The 26,910-nt window shown below is 35.5% G+C and overlaps 2 protein-coding genes across 2 annotated transcripts; both read right to left on the bottom strand.

Annotated features, from left to right (window-relative positions):
- Positions 1–12,304: 12,304 nt before the first annotated feature.
- LOC131597607 (uncharacterized) lies at positions 12,305–12,979 on the bottom strand. Its single transcript, XM_058870295.1, has one exon. It carries the CDS (start codon positions 12,977–12,979, stop codon positions 12,305–12,307), a length of 675 nt encoding a protein of 224 aa, XP_058726278.1.
- Positions 12,980–17,789: 4,810 nt separating this feature from the next.
- Positions 17,790–22,585, bottom strand: LOC131595033 (protein PLASTID MOVEMENT IMPAIRED 1-RELATED 1-like). Its single transcript, XM_058867250.1, has 4 exons — positions 22,428–22,585; positions 22,272–22,335; positions 19,521–21,985; positions 17,790–19,325 (listed from the first exon to the last, which is right to left on the bottom strand). Exons 3-4 carry the CDS (start codon positions 21,980–21,982, stop codon positions 18,143–18,145), a joined length of 3,645 nt encoding a protein of 1,214 aa, XP_058723233.1. The 5' UTR covers positions 21,983–21,985; positions 22,272–22,335; positions 22,428–22,585; the 3' UTR covers positions 17,790–18,142.
- Positions 22,586–26,910: the final 4,325 nt, after the last annotated feature.

Below are 26,910 nucleotides of genomic sequence, written 5' to 3' on the forward strand. Positions count from 1 at the left end.
AATTTGATTGATGAAAGTAAACAATAGGAAATGATCTATACTATGCAGTATGGATAATTTTCAAAGAGAGCAATATATCAAACACGTGGTGTATAATAATCAAATTGATTTATGGATCAATGTGTGGTGACTTGTGATGTGTTTGCAGATTTTATCACACAAGTTTAACACTTTGATTTGTTAGTCAATTTGCGATTATAACCAGAACTAAGCACAACGTAAACGAAAAGATAAAAGCGATAATGAACACGATATTTGTTCAGGCAGTTCGTCGACCGTCCTCGCTACGACTACATCTGCCCCCAATTCCAAACGGGAATTGGGATGTCTTTCCTTATTGGTTGAAAAACGTTTATACAAGAAGATAACAAAGCAATAACGATAGATCGAATATGTTGATTCTTTGTATCTTCTTCCCCTTGATCTTGAGCCAGATCAAGTATCTCCCAAGAGCTTGTCGTTGATTCCCTTTCTGTAGTGTTGTGAATTGATCGAACCCGTGTTCTTCAACTTCTACACTCAGCTGAATCGTTGGTGAAGCCTATTGACAAAACCCCCCAAAATTCACCAATCTTGGAGGACAAAATCCACAGATTTTATTCACCAATAATCCCACAAATCTTCACCCACTAGGAACCTTCAATCCCTTTCCATGGACGTTATTAATCTTGATCATAAACCCTCACCACAAGAATTGTTATGTGTAATTGTGTTGGAGTTAAGAAGAAGATAGAAGATGAGAAGACTTTGTGTATCTTTCAGTTGTTGATGTTAAATTCAATAATTAGCAAGAAATAATATATATAGGTGCTAGCAGAATTGGCTGAAGGCAGAGCCAGAATTTTGTAAATTATGGCGCGATAGGTCGACCTACTAGATGCTTGGGTCGACCTAAATAGAACAGATTCAAAAGTTGGTTAATTGTCTTCAGTTACGTCGACCTGATGGAGCTCTGGGTCGACCTAAAGTCAGCTGAATCTTGTTCCTTTGATTTTCATTTGTTTTAGGTTGACCTAAGTAGTTGGTTGAGTCGACCTAAATGAAACAGAATTGAAAGCTTTTTGCGTCCTTCAGTTTACGTAGACCTGTGCTCAGGGTGGGTCGACCTAAATGGTCCAAATTCCTCCACAAGATAGATGTAGTAGTCTAGGTCGACCTAGGCTTGTGTTGAGTCGACCTAAGATGTCCAAAAGTGCCAAAAGCTTGCTTTTCCTTATATCATTCACTTGTTGCTTGATATTTGTTCAATGAAGATGTTTGCCATGAATCGAAAACTATTGTTGAGTGTATGCTTGCACTTACATACTCCCCCTTTTTGATGATGGCAAATATTGTTTGAATGATGTAAGTTGATATAAGCTCCCCGTACTTCAATGCGTAAGCTCCCCAGTACTCTCATACTCTCATATTGCTCCCCCTTTAACAACATCAAAAATGAAACATTGAGGGTAGTAGGAGAAAGCACACATAATAATAATAATCAAGATAAACACATACTAAATTGTAGGCAAGATAAAATAGGTCACAATTACATAACAAAGTTATAGTCAAGATAAAACAAACATGATACAAATAAGATGATATGCAATGCTATGAACTAATGTGATGCAATGATCTCCTAACGTCTTCCTTTCCCATGGTAACGGCCACCTCTTCCTCTTTGAAATTCTTGAGGGCGATCCTCTTCAACTTGCTCGAGTAATTCAAGAACACTTCTGTTGAGAATGTTGAAGTTTTGACTCAGGTTTGCATGAAGACTATTCGCCGTTTCCTCAAACCTGTTTTGTCTTTCTGTGAGATTTGAGGCGAACGTTTCAAAGTCGCTTTTATGCTCTTGAGATAATCTATGCAAATTTTCAAACTGGATTTGTTGTTCATTGTATCGCTCTTGTTTGAGTTGTTGCATGCTTTTAAACTGTAGCTGTTGCGCATCATATCGTTGTTGTTGAAGAAGCTGCATATTTTCTAGCATGGTGATGATACTAGATTGATTAGGTTGTGGCGGAGCTGTATATCCCCAAGGGATTTCCTCTTCTTGGTGTGGAACATAGTGCCAATTTGAATTGACATCTTGAGGAACATCTTCCATTTCATGATCATCATCAATATTCATGTCTGGTTCAACTTCTTCTTCTTCATTTCCTCCTTGTGCACAAAATTCAGCCGGATCATTATAGTTGTAGATGATCTTTCCGGTCCCCTTTTGAATTAGGTAGTATGCTTTCTTCATTGTATCCCAGTGGTATCCCATAAGGGTTAAGGTGGTTTGTGAGAATTCTTGAGGAGGTTTGATTCTGATGTATGTTAGCCCATCAACGATCAGACCGAAGTGATTCACAATTTTCTAGATTATAGATCCATAGCATAAAGCAGTTGTTTTCTGCTTGACTTCATAGAACTTGTTGGCCGAAAAGTGTGGCCAGTGAACACGAGTCCTGTTTTCAAGCAAATACATCAAGATTATCTCATTCCTTTCAATCCTAGAGTAGCCACCTGACCGTGGTCGAATCATACGAGATATAATCCAATTTAGGAGCCTAGGATTTCTTTTGAGATGCCCTGCAGTGATTGATTCATTTGGTTTGTCAAGAACTGTCAGGTCCTTGAGAATTGAGCGCATGTAAGCCATATGATCATAATTCGCAGGAAATGCAGCGTCGGTTATACGAAATTCATCATCTGTCATGGTAAGACCAAAAATACTCACCCAAACTGGTTTATCAACAAAATGTGAGCGTGAGCCCATCTTAAACCGAAATGTGCAGCCATCGACTTTCTGTAAACCAGCATAGAAAGCACGGACGACATCTTCATTATATGCGGTGTCACATTCTAATAGTGGACCAATATTATGATGTTGAACTAAACTAGTGATTTCCGGAATTCATTCGGTCGAATACCTTAGGGTAATATACATACTGCTTAATAATCTTCCTTTTCAGATGATATTTCTCAAATTCATCCCTACAATCTAGATGAACTAGAGCAAGAACACTTACCGGTCGAGAAGCTGACCCAGATGCTATCTCCTTTCCTTTTCTTGACTTGGGAGGCATGATGCTAAGATAGATGGAGTGGAGATGTTGAAGCAAACTGAAGTGGGCTGAGAATTTGTGAGGTTTAATGCCAGGAGTAATTAGGGTTGCTGTAGGAGAGATTAGGGTTGAGGGAGAAGATGATGTGATATGAATGAATGGGAAGAAGAATGCATGGGTCGGGTCGACCTAAAAGCCTAAATTTGGGAATTTTAGTCCCGGTGCGTCGACCTAAAGTGAGGTTGCGTCGACCTAAAAGAAGCAGTGGCTTCATCTTTTAATTGACAGCACAATAGGTCGACCTAGAGATGGGGTAGGTCGACGTAACTGGCAATTGTTTTCTTCTTTTTAAAAATAACTTCAATAGGTCGACGTATATATGATTTAGGTCGACTCAAAATGAATGAATTGCAACAAATACACAAAAATATGAATGTACATGCTTTAGATACCAGATGCAATGTTGATTTTTATGAATCTTCAACTGGACACAACTATGTGTATGGGAATATGCTCATGATGAACAATCTATATGTAATTGAGAAGTAATGATAAGCACATAGGATGTCATTATAAGCATGTTAATTGATTACATGTTACAGAATCAATAATATTTTTGGAAGTGAACAACAAACATGTTACCGCTTTCTCGATCTTCAGATATTTTGACATCATGATATAAGTAGTAGGATGCTCCCTCGATCAATGTAGTACGATCCTTGACAAGTTGCGTACTACCTTCATACATATTTAGCTCAAATTAAAGATATCCAATATCCCTAATTCTCTGCGAATGTTGAAGAAAGGCTCGGTTGCAAGAGGTTTAGTGAAGATGTCCGCTAATTGTTTCTTGCTCTCAACATGTTCAAACACAACTTCTCCTTTTTCTACATGGTCTCTTAAGAAGTGGTTCCTTATTTCTATATGCTTGGTTCGTGAATGAAGAACAGGATTTTTGCTTAAGTTGATGGCGCTTGTGTTGTCACACATGATTGGTATGCGGTCAAGTTTGATGCCAAAGTCAATAAGCTGTTGTTTGAGCCATAATATATGTGCACAACAACTTCCGGCAGCTACGTATTCTGCTTCGGCTGTAGATAACGCGAGTGATACTTGTTTCTTGCTGTGCCAACTTACCAATGAATTTGAGAATAGATGACATGTGCCACTAGTGCTCTTTATGTCAGATTTGCATCCAGCAAAGTCGGAATCGGAGAATCCCACCAAGTAGCATTCATTTCCCTTAGGAAACCATAGACCATATGTGGTAGTTCCCTGGAGGTACCTTAGAATTCTTTTTACAGCCTTTAGATGTGATTCCTTTGGGCAAGATTGGTATCTTGCACACATACACACGCTAAACATAATGTCCGGTCTTGAGGCCGTGAGATACAATAGAGAGCCTATCATGCCTCGGTATAATTTTACATCAACCTCTTTACCGTATTCATCCTTGTCTAGGTTACCATTTGTGACCATAGGTGTATCAATTTCCTTTGCCTCACTCATCCCAAATCTCTTTAGTAATTCTATGCAATATTTGGTTTGGCAAACGAAAGTTCCATGGCTTAGCTGCTTGATTTTTAGACCAAGGAAGAAGTTCAATTCCCCCATGAGGCTCATCTCAAATTCACTCTGCATAAGCTTAGAAAATTCTTTGACAAGTTTTGCATTAGTTGACCCAAATATTATATCATTTACATAAACTTGAACCAGAAGTATATCTTTTTCTTTTCTTTTAATGAAGAGAGTAGTGTCAACTTTACCCTTAGAGTATCCTTGACTAAGTATAAATTTGCTTAAACGCTCATACCAAGCCCTAGGGGCTTGTTTGAGACCGTATAAGGCACGTTTCAACTTGTAAACATGTGTTGGATACTTATAATTTTCAAAACCGGGTGCTTGAGCTACATAGACCTATTCATTAATATAACCATTTAGAAAATCACTTTTAACATCCATTTGAAAAAGTTTAAAATCTTTTGAACAAGCATACGCAAGTAAGAGGCGAATTTCCTCAAGACGAGCTACAGGAGCATATGTCTCCTCATAGTCAATACCTTCCTCTTGATTGTAGCCTTGAGCTACCAACCTAGCTTTGTTTCTAGTAATAACTCCATTTTCATCATGTTTATTACGAAAAACCCACCTAGTGCCGATTACTTGATGTTCTCCCGGATGAGGGACAAGGTTCCATACATCATTCCTTTTAAACTGGTTTAATTCTTCTTGCATGGCCATTAGCCAATGCTCATCAAGTAATGCGTCTTTAGCATTTTTCGGCTCGACTTGTGAAATAAAAGAAAAATGATGACAAAAGTTACTTATCTTGGAGCGTGTTGTAACGCCCTTTGAGATGTCACCTAAGATGTTGTCAATTGGATGATCTTTTAAGTTTGTCCAGGCCTTTGGAAGTTATTCATTGCTTGAGATGTTTTCTTTTTCAACATTATCATGAGATTTATCTTCCTCTTCCTTAGCATCTTCAGATTTAATTGTCTCACTTTCTTCTTCCTTTTCTTTGACAATATCTTCAGAAGATGGGCCTGCACTATCAAAAGAGATACCTTTCTCGACACATTTTTAGTAAGATTCATCAAAGGACACATGAACTGACTCTTCAACAATAAGTATTCTTTTGTTGTAAATCCTATATGCTTTACTAGATTGAGAGTAATCAAGAAATATGCCTTCGTCCGCTTTAGCATCAAATTTACCGAGGTTATCTTTACCGTTGTTTAACACAAAACATTTGCAACCGAAGACGTGGAGATGTGACACATTAGGTTTTCTACCCTTTAATAGTTCATATGGCGTTTTGTTTAGTATAGGACGAATTAGTATCCTATTCAAAACATAACATGCGGTGCTAATAGCATCGGCCTAAAATATTTAGGTAGATTTCCTTCATTGAGCATTGTTCTTGCCAACTCTTCTAGAACACGATTTTTACATTCGACCACACCATTTTGTTGTGGTGTTCTAGGAGCTGAAAAGTTATGATCAATTCCATGTTTGTCACAGTATTTTTCAAAATGATAATTTTCAAATTCTCCACCGTGATCACTACGGATTGCAACTATTTTGGTGTTCATTTTGTTTTGACACAACCTTGCAAATTGAGTAAATGCGGGAAACGTTTGATCCTTACTAGGTAGGAAGATTGTCCAACAAAATCTAGAGTAATCATCGACAATGACAAAACCATAGATGTTTCCACCTATGCTTTTAGTCCTTGAAGGGCCAAAGAGATCCATGTGAAGAAGTTCAAGGGGTCGTGATGTTGAAACCACATTTTTTGATTTAAAAGAAACTTTTGTTTGTTTCCCCTTTTGACATGCATCACATAGATGATCCTTTGAAAAATTTATTTTTGGTAAACCGATTACTAAATCCTTTGTGACAACCTTATTTAATAAGTCAAAGTTTATGTGAGCAAGGCGTCTATGCCAAATCCATGAGTCTTCTCCTAAGGCAATAAGACACTTGGCATTTGACTTAGATACTTCGTACAAATTTAGCATATAAATGTTGTTTACTCTTGTGCCATTAAACACAGTGTCTCTTTTCTTAATGTGTTCGATTGTGCAACCAGAATTTATGAAAGTGACTTTAAAATCTTTGTCGCACAATTGACTAATACTTAAGAGATTGTGTTTAAGACCTTCTACTAGTAATACATCAGATATGGTTGTGGTAGATGGGTTACCTACACTTCCTTTACCAAGTATAGCTCCACGATTGTTGTCTCTGTAGGTGACATACCCCTTTTTCTTTGCATGAAACTCAACAAAAAGTGATATGTCTCCCGTCATGTGTCTTGAACATCCTCTATCAAGGAACCACAACCTTTCAGCAATGTCAAGACACTTTTCCTGCAAAATTAATTTAGAGTGGAAGGTCCCCGATTTTCATTGGGTCCTTGATAGTGATTACATAAATTGTTGCACTTAGGCAACCATTGAAATACTCCTTTAGGAACTAGAATTCTCCTAAATTTGCATTTTTCAATGGTGTGTCCCTTTTTGCAACAATAATAACAAGTAATATGATGAGAATATGTTGGTTTGCTAGTTTATACTTTTGGTACAAAAGTGTATTTGTTATATAATGGAGTATGCGATCTTTTGAACTTATTAGGATCAACAGCAAAAGTCACTTTTGGTTGTAGAGCCTTATCTAATTTGGCCTTAAGATCTCTTACCTCTTTTTGCCAAATGTGACATGTCTCACAACCAAACCATGATGGAGGATCTTCCTCAACTTTATTCTTTTGAATATCTAGCATAGATTGTTTTAAGGCTTCCATCTTCTTTTCGGTCTTCTCAACATTTGATTCAAGATATGAAATTTTTTTCTTATTTGAGGCCAAAAGTTTGAAAGCCTTAATTGCATCTCTATGTAGTTCTTCAAAAGCTAATTTTAATTGAGCATGAGATACCTTATCTATAAGTTCAGGTTTTAGATGACTTACACGTTTCTTTTTCTTGTGTTGATGAGCCATAAGACATAAGTTTGCAGATACTTCTTCATCGCTTGATGAGTCTTCACTTGAGGAATCACTTTCCCATGCTATATAAGCTCTTCTAGGTTTGTTGTGAGTTCTGCTTTGATTCTTGTCTTTTTCCTTCTTGAGATATAGACAGTTCGGTTTGTAATGACCAACTTTGCTGCAATTGAAACAAGGACCTTTGGATTTTCCTTTATTGTTATCATCTTGTTTGGACATGTTGAATTGCTTCCTATAGTTGATCAAACTTTTGTCGGAGTGTTTTGCTCCATTTTTCCTTATGTACTTGTTGTATCTTCGAACAAACAGTCCCTTTTCCTCATCATCCGAGTCTTCCTCATCACTTGTATCACTATCCTCTTGCTCTTGCTTTGAGGCCTTGGAGCTTGAAGCCTTTAGAGCTATTGACTTCTTCTCTACCTCTTTCTCCATGTTCTTATCTTTCTTTATCTTTTTCTCATGCATATCAAGGCTTTTAAGGTGTTGCTCATGTTCTTCAAGTTTACCAAAGAGAGTGGTGATGTCTAAGGTGTTTAGATCATTTGCTTCTTTTATAGCTGTAACATTGGGTTGCCATTATCTGTTTAAACATCTTAAAACTTTGTTAGTAGCAGTTGCATTGGAAACAGGTCTATCAAGAGTATTTAAACGATTTATAAGATGTACGAATCTCTTTTGCATATTTTAATGGATTCACCACTTTCCATATGAAAGAGTTCAAACTCCTGAGTTAAAGTGTTGATTCTAGCTAGTTTGACATCATTTGTGCTCTCATGTGCAACTTGTAATGTGTCCCACATAGCCTTAGCAGATTTACAATGGGAAACACGATAGTATTCATCAATCCTAGAGCTGAAATCAGAATATTTCTCGCTTTCCAATCGTATCCATATTTCTTTTCATCTTCAGCACTCCAACTAGTTTTTGGTTTAGGAATGACAGCGCCAGCCGCATTGGTCATAGTAATTTCAAAAGGACCATTAACGATGGTTGTCCAAATGTTCCAATCAATGGAGTTGATATGAACACACATACAATCCTTCCAATAGCCATATTTTTCACCGTTGAAAACTGGAGCTCTATTGTGATCCCCTTTAGGTCCGGAAGCCATTTGTCAAATAAGTGTTTTTGAAGCAAGGAATTAACCAGAGCTCTTGATGCCACTTGTTAGACGCTTGGCTTACGTATCTAGAGGGGGGTGAATAGATACTTCAGAGTTTATTGCGGTTTTCTTAAAAAATTAGGCGAAAGTGTTTAGGAATCGACTTGCGTCTACTCCGAACCGTTACGGGAAGGATCAGATATGTTTTAAAAACCACAAAATAATTATGATGTGAAGATGGAAATACTTTCATAGAATCAACAAATTATGATATGATAAATCGTTTAAATGTTTAACTTGGATAAGCTTGTTTCCAATGAATTTGATTGATGAAAGTAAACAATAGGAAATGATTTACACTATGCACTATGGATAACTTCCAAAGAGAGCAATATATCAAACACGTGGTGTATAATAATCAAATTGATTTATGGATCAATGTGTGGTGACTTGTGATGTGTTTGCAGATTTTATCACACAAGTTTAACACTTTGATTTGTTAGTCAATTTGCGATTATAACCAGAACTAAGCACAATGTAAATGAAAAGATAAAAGCGATAATGAACATGATATTTGTTCAGGAAGTTCGTCGACCGTCCTCGCTACGACTACATCTGCCCCCAATTCCAAACGGGAATTGGGATGTCTTTCATTATTGGTTGAAAAACATTTATACAAGAAGATAACAAAGCAATAACGATAAATCAAATAAGTTGATTCTTTGTATCTTCTTCCCCTTGATCTTGAGCCAGATCAAGTATCTTCCAAGAGCTTGTCGTTGATTCCCTTTCTGCAGTGTTGTGAATTGATCGAACCCGTGTTCTTCAACTTCTACACTCAGCTGAATCGTTGATGAAGCCTCTTGACAAAAACCCCCAAAATTCACCAATATTGGAGGACAAAATCCGCAGATTTTATTCACCAATAACCCCACAAATCTTCACCCACTAGGAACCTTCAATCCTTTTCCATGGATGTTATCAATCTTGATCATAAACTCTCACCACAAGAAATGTTATGTGTAATTGTGTTGGAGTTAAGAAGAAGATAGAAGATGAGAAGACTTTGTGTATCTTTCAGTTGTTGGTGTTAACATCAATAATTAGCAGGAAATAATATATATATAGGTGCTAGAAGAATTGGCTGAAGGCAGAGCAAGAATTTTGTAAACTAGGGCGCGATAGGTCGACCTACTAGATGCTTGGGTCGACCTAAATGGAACAGATTCAAAAGTTGGTTAATTGTCTTCAGTTACGTCGACCTGATGGAGCTCTGGGTCGACCTAAAGTCAGCTGAATCTTGTTCCTTTGACTTTCATTTGTTTTAGGTCGACCTAAGTAGTTGGTTGATTCGACCTAAATGAAGCAGAATTGAAAGCTTTTTGCGTCCTTCAGTTTACGTCGTCCTGTGCTCAGGGTGGGTCGACCTAAATGGTCCAAATTCTTCCACAAGATAGATGTAGTAGTCTAGCTCGACCTAGGTTTGTGTTGAGTCGACTAAGATGTCCAAAAGTGCCAAAAGCTTGCTTTTCCTTATATCATTCACTTGTGGCTTGATATTTGTTCAATGAAGATGTTTGCCATGAATCAAAAACTATTGTTGAGTGTATGCTTCCACTTACAAAGGTTTATTTCGGAAGTGCATATCCGAAATATGTATTGATAGCAAGATAAGATATCTTGGGTCCGTATTACTCCAAAAGTCTATAAATATGGTCTTTATAGATTTTCATCAACATCACAAGCCACAATCAGAAATGACTCAAACCTACCCTCACCTTGCTTTTGTCTACTTCAGTAGTGGTTACCAGATGCTGCTTCAATTTAGGTTCTCGCACGACACACCGTTTACCGAGCAGATTCTGGCACTGAACTCTCTCTTGCAATATCCAGAAAATCGGAAGGTGGTCGAGCTTAGGTATCGTTCACCTTCACTTGATGCCGAAGGAAAAGTAAAGTTCACCCCATCTAAGCTCAAGAACAACGACGGTCTAGAGGTTATGTGGACAATTTTTCAACAATATTCTTCAAAAGGTCCGATCGATTTGGATGCGAAACTTCAAAGTTCGGGAGAAGATGTTATCAAAATGTTACGCCGTCCTCAATTATTCGTTTGTAACACTATGTAATGTTAAATTTATGTTGAACTATCTATGTAATTTTGATTATTTATGATAAATCTATGCTTTATTGATTTGTTGATATGGATTTTGTACTAGACATATTTTCGGATATGCGCATCCGAATTCACCTTTTTTTTTAAAAAGGTATCTTCAGAGATGCATATGCGAAGTCACCTCTTTTTCTAAAAAAAGATGACTTCGCATATACAACACTTAAGACACAATTTTTCCCTAAAAAAAGGGTGACTTCGGAGATGTATATGCGTAGTCAGCTTTTCTTCCAAGAAAAAAAAAGGTGACTTCGGAGTTGCATATACAAAGTCAATTTTTTTCTAAAAAAATGTGACTTTGGAGATGCATACCCGAAATATAAGGGTATTTTGGAGTTTTCACTACAGGTCTCTAAGAAGTTGTATGAGTGCATAAAGAAATTCTCCTAAGATATTCGACCCCTAAGAGCATCTATATCCATCATACCCCCTTGGTTTCCCATGATCACCTCGAACTTATCGTCCCTTTAATGCAACTGGACAATTTTTTCATTCCCAATGCATACAATCAATGCTCCCTAACATGCCTGGAAATCCTTGTGCCTCCCTCATTCGCATTAGGCGTTTAATGTGTTCAGCATTGGACCTTCGCAAATATTGTGCCCCAAAGATGCTGATCACTCCTCTTGTAAACTTATCAACACATTTTAGTGTCATGGTTTCACCAATTCTCAAATAGTCATCCACACTATCAGCAGATGTTTTGTAAGCCAACATACAGATAACATCCGTGCATTTATATAATAATGAAAGACTTGACCTACCAGTTGCATCAACCATCATTCAAAAATACTCATTATGTTGTCCAAGAGCTTCAACAATACGAAGGGACACATGTTTAAGCATTCAGTACCTTCAACAAAACTGTTCATTTGTGTATATCGGAGTTTTTAAAAAAGAATCATTGAACAATCGATCATGTCCCTCTTTACGATTCCTGTCTATTTTCCTTCTTTAACATCTAGGCCTTTTAGAACTCAAGGCTTCTTCTTCCATAAACAACCTCGCTAGTTCTTCATCTATATCATCATTCATAAAATCCATGAACATTTTTGCAATGTGGGAAGGATTAAAAGGAACCATGTGAAAAGAAGTTTGATATAGATGAAGATGATAACAAATTTATAGAAAATGGAAGAGGTAGAGAATGAAAAGAAGTATTATGAAGTTTAGTATGCATGTTAATACTATTTATAAGATTAGTTTGTAACAGCTAGTTTGACTTTGAATAACAGCTAGTTTGACTTTGAATAATGGCTAGTTTAGCTTTGAATAATTAAGCACAAAATTCATAATCATACAAAATAAAAATCAAATACATAATCATATTAATTAAGCACATAATACATAATCATACTAATCCAAACTACATAATCATACTAATTAAGCACATAATACATAATCATACTAATCCAAACTACATAATCATACTAATTAAGCACAAAATTATAATCATACTAATTAATTCAAAATACACAATCATACTAATTAAGCACAAAATAATAATCATACTCATTAATTTCATATTTTTCTCTAATCATGTCGCACAATATTTCATGAGCTTGTAGTTTTCTTGTATCCATATTTGATGTATCTTTTGAGAGTATTTGCATATCATTCATATTTAATCTTTCCTCGGCAATCTCAGCCTTCTTAATCTTTGCATCAACCTTTTTTCTCTCTATCTCAAGTTTTTCACCCTCAATGCATGCATAGTCATGTGCAAACATTGACATCAGATCAATATTTTTTTGTAAGCCATCTTTCAAAAAACCATATTTGAGATTGGGTGTAAAAGACATTTCCACAATCTTTTCTTTCTCCTTCCTTTTGGCTGTCTTTTGACCGATTAGACGACGTGACAAAATAGGTGATGATGGATCGTACTCGCTGCTTGTTGGTGTTAATGCATTAGAAGATGAAGAATATGCTCCTGAAGCTGAATTCTTTCTTCTTTTTGTAGAAGCTTCTGATGAACCTGCGAGCCATTTAGATTCATATTTCAATAATCTCCATGCAGCTTCAAATGTAAACTTTTCACCTTGCATGATATTGCTCTCGGAACTCCCACTTTGTTGTGTAGACACGGCTTGTTTGTAGCATTCAACAAGCTTATAAACATGTGGATTATTTTTGTTCCATTGCCCTTTTATTTGCATCGGTTTCCTCTCTTTGTAATTGATGCCACGATGCTTGTTATAAGCTTCGCCGTTCCTCTTCCAAAAACAATCTTCTTTTTGATCAACCCCGACGATTGGATCCTTTGAAATGTTGAGCCATATTTGATTGAGAACTTCATCCTCTCATTGTTGGAACCTTTGTTTATGCGTATTCACAATCGGTGCAGGTGCAACTTCTTTACCGAGGTTTGTAGTTTCTAAGCTACCTTGAGTGCAAAATTGTGGTGTCTCGCATTCTTGATCATTTGATTGCACACCACTATTATAAAGATTGAGAAAAACGCAAGAAAGAGGGGTTTGAATTGTGTTTTCTAAAAACTTTGATTCTTAAAAAAAGGTTTGAAAGGTTAGAGAGGTAGCTTAAGGATAGATAAAAATAACACTTTCAGTTATCCTGGTTCACCTTATAAAAGGCTAATCCAGTCCACCCGTCAAAGTGATTTCGCCTTAGAAAATGAATTAATCCACTAATCTTGAAAGATTACAAACAATCTCTAAGAGTCTAGAAAAACACCTTAGCCCTCCCAAATATACAGACTAACAACATAGTCAGTTGTGGAAAACAAATCTCAAAAGATTTACAAATGAATGTTTACAAGATATTGCTTCTAAAAAACAGATTGAAACATCAAACAGTTTAGCTCAGATGTTAACACAATTTATGAGCAACAACTCTTGTGTTCTTATAGATTTTTAGAAACTAGATTTCTCACAATGGAGTGTTTAGTGCAGTTTCTCTAAGAACTTTCTTTCTCTCTTTTTCTCTTTGAAGCTTATTTGCTGAGTTTGAAAATATAGCTTAAATAGCGTTGTAGTTCGTTGTTTTTCTTCAAGAGAGAGTGTCACTTTTATATATTCCCATGATTATATGACCATTGGAATAGGACAAGGCGACACTTTCCTAGACGCAATTGCTCCAAAAGACTTGGGGAACACTGAGCACATCAATGGTGGAATCGTACACTGCATTCTGCAAAAGTAGAAAAGGTGATGTACTTTTGTACCATGTTGCTTCTTTTGCAAGTTTCTGATCGTCCTTTAGTTTTAATATACTTCCTTTTTGAAGTAGAGCGTTTGTTGAGGAGATCGAGTGACGCAGACGTTCCAAGAGAGAGAATCCCTTAGAAACAGAAAGAGGTCTTCAGAATCAAGAGCAACAACCTATCTGAACAAGGCATTTTGTTTTCTGAACTAAAAGCAGCAAGCATTTCTGAACTGAATTCTTGTATCTGAATAGTCATTTTTCTTCAGAATGTTTGTAGATCCTTTTCTGATGAGTTGGTCAACATTCTTCAGAACTGCTGACGTCTCTTCAGAATTGAGATGAATAGTTCTTCTGATGTGATGACACTGATTCCGATGATTATATAGATAATAATCCTAATCAACCAAAATAGTGAATCTGCACACTTAAGAAACTATTAGAGTATAAATTGTTTCATGTAAATATATGCATTGTTATCATCAAAACTTAAAGATTGAATGCAGAACCATTTCTTGTTTTAACATACTACATATTTCAGTTCCATGAGGCATAGTGAGGGTTAGTTGATTGAGATGTAAATTGTTGATAAATGAGAGTTTTGAAAGTTTGGGTTATGGTGTGAATTTGAGATAAAAGGTGCTTTTCTAAAGAATGGGTTGCTTTGTTGATTTGGAATAGAAGGAGGACTGCCACCATTTTGCATAAAATTAGACCATTGGCAAATAATATGTAGAAGAAAAAATTTAAAATGAGATAAAATCAATAGTTTTCATTCACTATCTCAAAATTCTTAACTTACTTTTTCTTAAATTCAAAAATATTACCGTTACTTTTTCTTAAATGTTATAACATTACTTTTTCTTAAATTCAAAAATATTACTGTTACTTTTTCTTAAATGTTATAGTAATTAATTATAGAGAAAAAAGGTAATACACCGACAGTGTAAAATATTTTACACTATCAACCAATCACCACCATTTATTCAATTAAAACACAATTTTATTTCTAAAATACTGAAATGACATGGCAAATATTAGAATTTTGATTGGTTGTATGTATAATATTGATTTACACTAACAGTGCACTACCATTACACTCTTAATTATAATCCATTAATAATATAAGTAATTATTAATAATAGGTATGCAATTCTCTATTAATATTAATAGTTCAGCTGACAAGTGTAGAAAGTTTACAAACTAACCATAATCACAAAGAGTAATGATATTCATACACCACTTTCTACACCAAATACTTACACCCAACACTATTCACCGTATTTATACGGTGAATAGTGTTTTTAAAATAAAAATATATATTTTATGAACAGTAAAATATTATTATAATAATAAATAATTTTTTATTTTTTTAAATTTTTGTCATTAACCAACTTTATAACTTCATTAACCAACAATTTACATTGCATTAACCAAATTTGGTGACTACTGTAAAGTACTGTTCATGGGTGTGAGAATAACATTATTCAAATTTGGTTAATGCAGTGTAAAAATTTGGTTAATACAATAATGAAGTTGGTTAATGCAACATCCAGGTATTAAAAATAATTTTTAGCAGTCACCAAACTTGGTTAATACAGTGAAAAAACTTGGTTAATACAGTAATGAAGTTGGTTAATGCAAAATTCAGGTATTAAAAATAATTTTTAGCAGTCATCAAACTTGGTTAATACAGTGTAAAAATTTGGTTAATGCAATATTGAACTTGGTTAATGCATGTTTGTACATGAACAGTGTCGTCCGTAATTTTAAAAATAAAAAAATATTTTTTATAAATATTATTATTTTATTTTAAAAACACTGTTCACCGTATAAATACGGTGAACAGTGTTTGGTGTAAGTATTGGGTGTAGGAATTGGGTGTAAGAGTAGCATTACTCAATCACAAATTAAACAAATCTTTTTTTTTTTTCAAATATCCATTGAATCTTAATAGTTCCCATCAATTTGTTTGACAAGTTATTAAGGTTCCTAGGAATATTGTAAAATTTTATTTTATTTATAGTTTTAAAATTTTAAAAATAAATACAAAAATGATAAAAGTAGTATATAAGTGGGTAGTTATTGGTGGTTATTTTTTATTCGCATGGAAATATAGGATTCCCACCCATTAATATGGAAATACATTTTTCAAATTTTATGAGTAAATTTCACTCCAAGAAATAAAAAGTAACTAGGAATAATTTCTTAAACTTTCAAACAAACATGAGATGATAGTTTTGGTTAATGCGTTTCAGCGTTAAAATCTAGCGATAATTGTGCTCAAACACGTGAACTAAACACCACATTTGACAACAAGAAATAGCAACATGGACAAATCAACAAATGAAAAAAAATTAAAAAAAATGAATATTGTCTCTTACATTTCGAATTATAGAATCCGAATACGTGTGACATAATGCATACTCGGATTTAATAATTCGAACTATGCTAACATACATGATAATGCATCTCTTTTAAACTATATTAAGTGAGATAATGAAATGAGTTTTTAGTTTGAGATATTTTAGTTTTCTAGTGAAAATATAAATGATGAAAAATATGAATGATTTCGTGACTTATATTGTGGGATTTGAATTCAAAGACTTGAAAAATACATATTTATGACCATTCAAAAAGTCTAAAAAGTTTAAGAAACTAAAAAATTCACAATTTAAATATTTTTAAAATCATCTCGATATACACTAAAGCAAATACAAGAATGGACAAAGTTGTTTTCCGCGTACTATACTACATGGGGTTCCTCTTCATGCATGCATTAACCATGGGATTTGAGATCCATCCCTATATAAATGCACCATCTTAGTTGGTTATGTAATGATTGTTCCAGATTTGAACTTTTTTCCCATTGGGTTTCAAATCTGAAAAAAATTGGAAGGATAAGTTTACCAAAATCGGCTGGGGATTTTGGAAAATGACAATGCTAGGATGACATCCCAAACTTAAAAACATGACAATCGTAGCTTGGAACCACACGATCCATCGCATTTGGCTTGTCAGAAATGAGAGGAGTTTCAACAACTCTGCCCCTAATGTACAAATAATGGTGAGAACCATGTTTGCTCATACTAAAATTAGTTCATCTCTCAAAATGTTGCATAGCACGCCGTAAAAGAGATAAACATTTTGGATAAATTTCAAATTGAGTGCAAATATAGAAAAGCTCCTAGAATTATTATGGTTTTTCAACAAAAGCTAAATTTGTGGTGGATGAAAAATATTAATGTAAGTTTAAAATAATACAATCCAAGTAAAAAAATAAAATGAAAATTGAATTAATCGTTTCAATATCACGCTACTTGATAAAACCAGTACCAAATAATTATTGAGTAAAGTGGAGTACTATAGTAAGTGCTCTTAGAATTGTCATATCTCAAGTATGATAGTAAGTGATGATAATGCTTGATGATCTTTGATTGTCTACAGGTGGCGACGACGGCAGCAAACAGTGAAGATGACATGTGCAGTTGAATCGGCAATTAAAATGACAAGGTGACACAGTAACAATGGTTAAATCACTGGGTGGCTTAGATGACGGCCTTAGAGAAGTTATGAAGACGAAGATGAAAGCTTTTTTTTTTTTGTTTCATGTTTTTTTTTAAAGCTAAAAACATATGGCACAATCTAAAGCGTGAGATTGATCAAATGATTCAGAACGGCTGAAAGGTATGGTGCAGATGGCACGCCATAAAGTTAGACAATCCAAATCCAAAAACTTGTATATGACTAAAGAAAATACTAAGAAAGCTTTGAGTACATCTCTTTTCAATAAAATCATCTTTTTTCGATATATCAGATACATTAACTAGTTAATAAAAAATTTCTTATAAATAGAACCAGACCTACAGCAAAGTGAGATTTTGTAACAAGGACAAGGCCACAAGTTTTAGGCCAAAATTTGCAATCACAATATATAATTTACCAGATGGAAATATACACACAGTACATGACAAAAATAGAACTGATGCAAGCAAAAGTAATAATCAACTTTACAAAAGAAAAATAAACCTACGGCAAAATGTCCACTATGCTTATGCTGTTTTCTCTATATAACCAACCATACCCCTTGCAGTTATAGAAGGACCAGTCCAATTTGATTGATACCCTAACAAATCTGAATTATGAACTCCATTTTTCACTCAACTATGTCTAACAGTGTCATTTGGTATAATGACATTCGGGTTTCTTATATGCGGATTTTGAGCTGCCGATTCCTTCCATTTTTTTCCAGAACCTAAAAGTCGTGAAGAAATGCTCCACAACGTTTCACCAGGCTGCTGCACCTTTGTCGTAACCGGAGCGATAGATTTAGCTGCAGCCTTTGACTTCATTGCTGGAAACTTGCTGTTCTTTCCCATTCCATTCGCAACCAACCAGCGTGAGCCGGATTGTTGCTGCGTCGAGGTTCCCCAAAGCTTCTTTTTCTGTGGCTCGGTTTTAAGACCCGCCACGTGAACTTCAGTAATCTTGAACTGAGGAATGAGTTCTGCTTCGGAAATTTTCTCTTCTTTTTCTGTATCCTTGATCTCCTCCACCTTCGCTATGATATTGCCCTCATCATCCTCGTCATTATTGTAGTTCCGTAACTCGGACACACTACAAAATATTTTTTGCTTTGGTAAGACAAACTCTCTTTCAACCTGTATAAGAGCAAGCATTGGTGTTCCAACTGGCTCATAATTTCTTAGAGGGTCGCGAAGCTGCACCATTAATGCTACTGTGAAATTGTTTCCTAGCAAACCGCATCTTCTACCTGAACCTTTGCCTCGTCTCCTATCTCCGCTTTTTGAACTCCCGCGGATAAAGTCAAAAGAGTTGGCATGATGAGCTGCGAGAAGTTTGGAAGTGTGCTCACTGATATTATCTATATCATCAATGTCACCAGAATCGAGTTTCATCCACTCATCAAGAGTTAACGAAAGGCTCATTATCCCGTCAACACTGTCACTGTCACTGCTGTCTTTTACATCCATCAACTGTAAACCAGCAGCTCCTTCCATGCCGAGGGATCCGCTAATATCAATGCCCTTGCCTTGAAGAGCTGACATTTCACCAATGGATTGTGCAACGATGTTAGATGGGGCCTCCTCCTCTGACATCCCTGATTGTATTCTCAATCCCTCCATCGAAAGCGCTTCAATTTTGTTCATAGCCAGTGGGGCAAGATCATCAATTGAAACAAACTCTGAGCCTGTTTGGTTGGCCACTGATCTTGAATTAAAGTTGCCAGACTTCGGTCCAGATGGTGGTGTTCCTTTCAAGTCCCTTTGCACACACATAGCATCTTGACCTGTTACTGAATCTGGTTGCAAATGACATTGCCTAAATAAAGCAAAGCATAATTCAATCAGAAACATTATTCAGTTAAAACTTACCATTTAAAATATCAAATTTAACTAAATAAAAAATCCCAATTTTTCATCTCTTGAAATCTTAATCTCAATTTCATCAAACTTCTTACTTTTAAACTTTTGTTTCTTACTTTTAAGACTTAGTAGCAAAACAGGATAGACTAACCTCTCTGTTCCCTCTAAGGCCGGCATAGCTTCCCATGCTACTTGTTGCATTGTCTTCCCGGTGACATCTTCCAGTGGCATTAACTCCTTTGCCTGCATTGAGAGTTTTTCAATTCCCACTGAAGCCAAACACTGTAAAACTTCCATTATTCCGGAACCCATTTCTGCAGGTACAACAACAGGGTTGGAAACCTGCATGACTAAACTCCCACCAGCTTTAGTGTTCTTGAAAATTGACGGATTCATAGACCGCAGATAACCCCCATCTTTTGTCTGAAGAAAAGGGCCTAACCCCTCGGCAAGAGGAGGCAATGTGGGAAGCTCTTCAGGTGGTAATTGAATTGGACTTCCAAAACCAGCATAGTCTTTTGGCGGAGAATGATGAAAAGCCTTCTCGTTCAAACCCCATTCACGCATTAAGGCTTCTGTTTCCAAGTCTTCTAGCATTTGAGCCTTTTGTTTTCCTTTAACGTCTCGAGTCTCAACAAGATGGTCCTTGTTCAGGTTTTGGAACAAGGATGATGAATGAATAGCCTCAGAAAAGTTCAACTGCTCAGATCCAGTAGAGGCATCATAGTCATCACCAGCTTCGTTGTCACAGTCCATATCAAAATCAAATAAAGAGAAGCCAGCACCCAGTGATTCCTTCTCAAACTGTCTCAACAGAAGCTCTCTCGGAGACTCGGGCTCATTTTCAGAATTTGAGCCCGCTGAACTGTGGTCTATGTCTAGCATACTTAAAAATTCATTCGCAACCGATTCCGTAACATCGTCTAAGCTATCTGTCTTTCTCATCTTATATTCAGATTTGAATTCCAAAACTTTTGGAGATTCTAGGGCCACCGTCTCCAAATCTGAAACACTATTTATAGCAGCTTCTAGTTCTTGCAGCAGTTCATTTGTTAATAAATCATCATCTTCGCAAGCAGATTCATCTACCACTGTTTGATCCTTAGAACCATCATTTGCATCATGAAGAGAACCATGTATAAAAGTATCTTCAGAAGATACTTGTAAGCCTGCAGTATCAGCGATAAAAGTACTATCAACTGTAGAAGCATCTTCAGCAACTGTAGAAGCATCTTCAGAAGCCTTTGTGAACGATTCCTCTACTTTAACAGGTTCAATTGTCGAGATTTCTATACCCTTATCAACGACCAAAAAATCCTTATCTTGACAGTCTTCAGGGTTTTCTTTTTCGGAATCAAGTAAAAGATAGTCATCTTGTGTATTTGTCTCTAGGTTTTCATGAGATACATCGAGTTCAGGGGTGTCAAGCACTGGGCATGTATTTTCATCGTTAACCGCATGCACTTCCGGCGTTTCTTTTCCAATATCAGATGAAGCACATGCATCTGGTTTGATTACCTCAATATTTTCTTTTGACAAATCAGGATCAGGTTTGTTGTCCTCAGATCTGCTTTCTTTTTCCTCATCAAATTTCTTATATAAGACGCCTATTGAGCTGGCTAGTGCAGACTTAGAAGATGGCAACACCTCGTGAAGATCCTTTACCGATTCTACAGCTTGAGACGAGTACAGTCTGCTAAGATTTTTAGCTGGAGGAGCGTCTACGGGTAAAGCACCTTGAAAACTTCCGGCACGCCTCATACTACTGCTTCCATCATACTGTCTCTGTTTAACATCTGGTTTCATCAATGCAAGACTACTCTGCCTCGAAGTCAATACATTAGGAGCATTATGGCCATCTTTGGTCGCGCTGGCGTTATCACCAACAACCGTATACCCAAAACTGACATTCATCACAGCACCCTTAGCCTTTCCTGATAACCTGAAACTAGTAGTCCACTCACCCGAGCTCTTCTCCTCCTCAAGCTCCTCCAGAGTAAGAGGAAGCAACCTCGTGAGATCAACTCGGTGCTTCCCCAAATCAAGCTCCGGTGCACTGAGAAGAGAAGCGTAAAGCAAAAAGTGCTTCGCTTCATACTTCGCAGAATGGTGAGGTCCACTCCTACTACCATAAACCGAGCAAGTATAAGTCAACTTCTCATCGAATTCAACCACAGACTGAACCACTTTTGCCGCACGAGTCACCAAAACCCCGTCCCTCCTCTTCCAATACACAGAAAAACTCGAACCATTAAAAGTAGACGGCAACCCTTCAATCAAATGTACATGAAGATAAAAACTACAATTGAACCGTTTATTTCGGATATGCGAAAGTGCCTTCAACGGCCTCCAATTCCATATAGACCTTTTATCCTTTTGCAAACCATCATTATCATCATTACTATTACTTCCTTTAGCCTTTGGTTTTGAATCCGGAAATACAGGTTTTCCCGTGGTTTTAGCTCGAGAGTTTGAATTCGAACCAGATACTGAACTCCTTGAAGCATTTCTATCCAAATGCATAGCTTTACTCATAGTGTCAACATCCTTTAACAATTTCTTCTGGTTTCCAGAAACCAAACTATTCTTCTTACTATCCATTCTCGACAACATGATCTTTTACCCATATAAACAAAACAAACAAAAAAAACAAACTTTAAGTAAATTAACATTAATTCAAACAAAACAGAACCAAACACAGAATTCATATTTTGAAAAAAAATAAAAATTTAGCAAATTAGCATGCAATTAAAAATAAAACAAAATAATTTCAATTGATAATCAAGAAAGAACCAAACCCCAGAATTTATATTTTGAAATATTCGAAAAACTAGCATAAAATTCAAAATAAAACAAAATAATTACAATTCATTGACAATAAAAGGGTTAATCGATTGAGTACCTGAAGAGAAAGGGGATAAATTTAGGTCAACAAATTGAATTTGTTGCTGATTGGGAAATTCCTACTGAAATGAAATTGAAAAAGTGTAAATGAAAAACATTGGATTTTTAGGTGAAATTTCAAATAAAAGAGAAAATTGGGAAATTGGAATCTTACATTATAGTTGCGTTTTGTGAGAGATAGCAAGCTGGGTTATCTTCTTCTTCACCACTCTCTCTTTCTCTCTCTTGATTCTCTCTCTAGGAATTGCCGCTACCTCTTTCAAAATTAAAAATTGAAAATATTTAACATTATTGAAAAAAATAGGAGTTGAAACGTTATTTGTATTTGTTTGAAAAAAAGGAATTAATATATTGCTGAAGTAAAAACAAATAAAAACAAACAAAATGATTAAATTCTTTTTTTTTTTAAGTTTATTCAGAAAAATTAGTTTAAAAAAGTAACCTTTTAATTATAGGAAAAAAGGTTGAATATAGTTTTTGGTGATAATATGAATATACTTTACCTTGCCTGTACACTATATTTTTATGTTACGTGTAACAAACAAGTCTTATTCTCTCATGAGAATATTTATGCATTATGTGTTTTTTCAATAGAAAAAGGGGATGACAATAAGGATTCTGTGTCCTCTATTTTAGAGAATATTTCAAAAACTTTATACTATGGGCAGTAGGAGTAGGCTAAAGGAATATCTCTTGAATTAGAAACTTGATAGAAGAAGAGAGTGCGATTGACAATGAATTAAAAGATAAGTTGCAGGGGTGTCAATTACTATGGAGAGAACGCATAAGTGGGTGTGGGGCTCATGTACTTATTCTACTTATTCTGTTAAAGAAGTTTACAACACAATTATGGAGAAGCCTATTGATGTCGAAAGAAAGGAACTTGCATAGGCGTGTAACAAATTTATTCCGCTAAAGGTAACAGCTTTAGTGTGGCGGTTATTTCAAGACAGGTTACCGTCTAAGGACAATTTACGTAAGCGAGGAGTGTTGAACGATAATCAATTTGAATGTTCATATGGTTGCGGGTCGTTAGAAAGTGTCTCTCTTCTTTTCTTTGAGTGTGATTTCAGTTTGCGGGTATGGTTCAAGACCCTACGATGGCTAAATGTATCCACGGCGATGCATAATGTAGCAATAGTAAACTTTCAACAGTTCAGAGGGTTGTGCGAAACAGGCAAAAACAAAATAGATCAATTTAGTGTAATATGGTTTGCTAGCATTTGGATAATTTGGAAAGGTCGCAAGGAAAGAACTTTTAGAGAAAAGGATAGGCCGACAGAACATTGGGTTGAAGAAATCAAAATCTTGTCATGGAGAAGTGAAAGGATTTTGCCACCCCTTGTTCAGTGGCTGAGCAGTCCTAGACTGTGCTTCTCCAGTTCGAGTGCCCAGTGAATTCTTTAGTTTGCTTCCAATTCGGGCGTCTAGCTTCCGTATAGAGAGGATTATGTGTATAGTATTGTAGAACTTATCACTGTTGGTGGACGCAGCGTGGTCGTCGGGATCTGTTGATGTATGTCGTTTATTTTGGAATTGAGGCCAGCGATTTTTCGGTCACACCCAGCGATTTTGGAGTACAGGTGGAGCATTCTGCGTGAACAAGGATCGGCTCCTGGGTGCGATACTATTCTTGCCTGGACGGTCTGGCATGCTTGGCAGCTTTTCATCAATCGTTTGTTTTTTGTTCCAAGGCAGTTGATGTGTCTTGAGGCTGCAGAGTTTATTTTATCAGACGCTATGGGTGGATTAGCTCGTCGGCGGCTTCGGATCGGCGTTGTGGGTGGATTAGCTCGTCAGCGGTTTTGGCTCTGTCCTATTTATTGTGGGACTGGTGTCTTCGGTTCGGTGCAGCGTTATCTTGATTGGTGGCAGCTCAATAATTTCAATTGTGTATCATATTTTGTATTGTGGTTGTAGGGTGTTTTGGTTCTGCTACTCTGTTGCTACTGGTGCAGACAGTGTGTTTCCAAATTTGGTTTGGTGTTGTAACAACATTGTCTATTTTTTTGCATTGAGTAGGGATGTTGTTTGGCCTTATGTGTGGCCTGAGATACTTTACCTTTGCAATCCTGCACTCGTTGTACTTTCTTTTTTAATGCAATTTAGCCTTTTTCAAAAAAAATTCAGTGTTGTATACTCTTAGACTATCTACAATAATTTACATATTCAACACCATCATTCAACTTTTACTCTTTACAATATTTTTTGTTTAATAAAATTCAACACCCTACCCCACCACTTTTATTTCATATTTTTATTTTCTTTTATGTTTATGTGATTATATATTAATAACAATTGTCAATTGAAATTAAATTAAAATAATTAAGACTTAATTATTTTATTTTAATTTTCTTTCTAATTTAATAATTTATTTTAATTTTATATTCTTAATTTTTTCTTTATTTGCAAGTAATAAAGACGAGGTATAGGGATAGTCATTATTAAAACAAATAAAATTACAAACAATTTAAAATACAATACAATACGCTAAACACACAACACACATAAAATGAAACACATAACTTAATTAGTATAATAGACTCAACTCACAAACAATAATTTATTGGAGGCTAAATAGATAAATTAGAGAGAAAAAATAGATTTTTTTCTTTGGTCCAAATCAAATGAACCAAGGCTCTATTTATCGACAAAAAAAATGATGAATTTTGGTGAAAATAAAAATAAAGGCTTAAATACACTTTTGGTCCCTGTAAGTTAGCGAGTTTTTGATTTTTGTCCCTGTAAGTTTTTTTTTGTTTGAGTCCTTTACTTTTTACTTGAGGTTTAGTCCCTAAATCCAAAATCAGCAGGAAAATCAGCAGATTTCCTGCGGATTTTCCTGCGAAATTTTTTGCGGATTTGATTTTAGGTACTAAAACGAACGCAAAAGTGAAATATAGAGACTCAGACAAAAAAAAACTTACAGGGACGAAAATCAAAAACTCGCTAACTTACAAGGGCCAAAAGTGCATTTAAGCTAAAAATAAATAAATAATTGATTTTCTAAAATAATTGACTCCAAATAATTAAGGTGGGATAAAAATATAAACAATCACAACAACCAATAAGATTTTGCAAAGTATTATAGTGGACCCCACTCATTTCTCATTCAACATGTTGAATGTTTTCAATACAAATTAATCCGTGTCACACCTCATTCAACCAAATTTTGTAAGCATTCAACTATTGAAAAATATATTCAACACCCCATTGCAAGTGGTCTTACGCATCTAGCGAAATTTTAATTATACCCCTAATTTTAGAGATGCATATCATGAAGCATTTTTTTGCCAAAATTTGTCCATTTCCGGAGCCTTATCTACGGAAGCATTAAAAACATAGTGAACATTAGGAAAATTCAAATTAATTCAGTTCAGGAAATGTTCCGTATATATATCTACGGAACATGTTAAAAACATAATGTTTCGTAGATGTACCTACGGAACATTATGTTATATTTGAAATCAACAACATTTCACTCTAAAACTCCAATTTTTTTAACATCAAAATATAGTACATCAAAGTAGTGTAATGTAAAGGCAATGGTATATAATACACAAAAAGAATACATCATATAAATCATCCAATTTGTGTTATGCATAATCAAAATAAAGTAAATCAATCTAGCAAAAATACAAATATCAAAATAATCAGCACGATCACTACTGTGTGCCGGATAACATCCTCATCCTGTCATATGCCTCTCGCGCCACCTCTGCGTCCACTGCGTCGTCTGCTGGATACTCTGCCTCTACGTCAAGTGCCTCACCTATCCTGGCACGATGTCTATGGCACAAAATGCCCCATTGTTTACCAGTAATTTTTGACAAACAACCGCTAGTCTTCCAATAATATAAACTTTGGTAAATTACAGGATCGACTAGATTGATCCTAGGACATGTGTCTTAAGGATTCGTGTTTCAGTGATTTGGTTCATGACTAATGGTATTTCTGGTTTATAAATGTTATTAAGATCTTTAAACTAGTGTTAACTTTTAAGAGTTTGTTGACAATAACTCTAAGTAGAAGTTAAAGACTAATGATTTCGAATGTAAAACAAACAGATAATGATCTTTTAAAAGAGTTTCCGACAATACTGGAAATGAATGATAAAAATGTAAATAGACTGAATGTAGAAAACTTTCTAACTTAAATTTTAGTAAATAAATGACTTAAACGAAATGAATTTGTAAATGTAAGGATAATGACAAAATAACTTTCGACATAAATGTGACTTGCATTGAATAAATAATATGGAAGGTAAACATGGTGTTCTTCATAGATACATTGTTTCAGCAAAGAATCTTTTCTCTTACGCCGGTACTTTGAGTAATTTTGTGAATTTTTGTATATCAATTTGATCACACCAAATCTAAACATTAAAACTCCTATTTATACTAGTTAGACCCTAACGGTCTCTACATAGATTACTGCCACGTTCAATATTTCAAACGTTGCTTCGCTTCAGATACTTCCACGCGTTCGTCAGGCAGAGGTGTTCCATTTGAATTTTAAATCTTCCCGCTCAAAGATTCGACTCTGCCAACGCTGTTGTCGAAGAGCACTTATGAAGATTACAAAATATTTTTAGTCACAACCTTCGATAGAAACAAATCTTCTCCTTCAAGGAAAAG

The sequence above is a fragment of the Vicia villosa genome, linkage group LG4 (assembly GCF_029867415.1).
Source record: "Vicia villosa cultivar HV-30 ecotype Madison, WI linkage group LG4, Vvil1.0, whole genome shotgun sequence".
NCBI lineage: Eukaryota > Viridiplantae > Streptophyta > Magnoliopsida > Fabales > Fabaceae > Vicia > Vicia villosa.

What these genes read in the sequence shown, in the direction of transcription:
- LOC131595033 (XM_058867250.1), bottom strand. Translation starts at nt 21,982, where the DNA reads ATGTTGTCGAGAATGGATAGTAAGAAGAATAGTTTGGTTTCTGGAAAC. An exon ending in GCCTTAGAGGGAACAGAGAG is followed by an intron (nt 19,326 to 19,520) that starts GTTAGTCTATCC and finishes TGCTTTATTTAG; the next exon opens with GCAATGTCATTTGCAACCAG.
- LOC131597607 (XM_058870295.1), bottom strand. Translation starts at nt 12,979, where the DNA reads ATGCAAATAAAAGGGCAATGGAACAAAAATAATCCACATGTTTATAAG.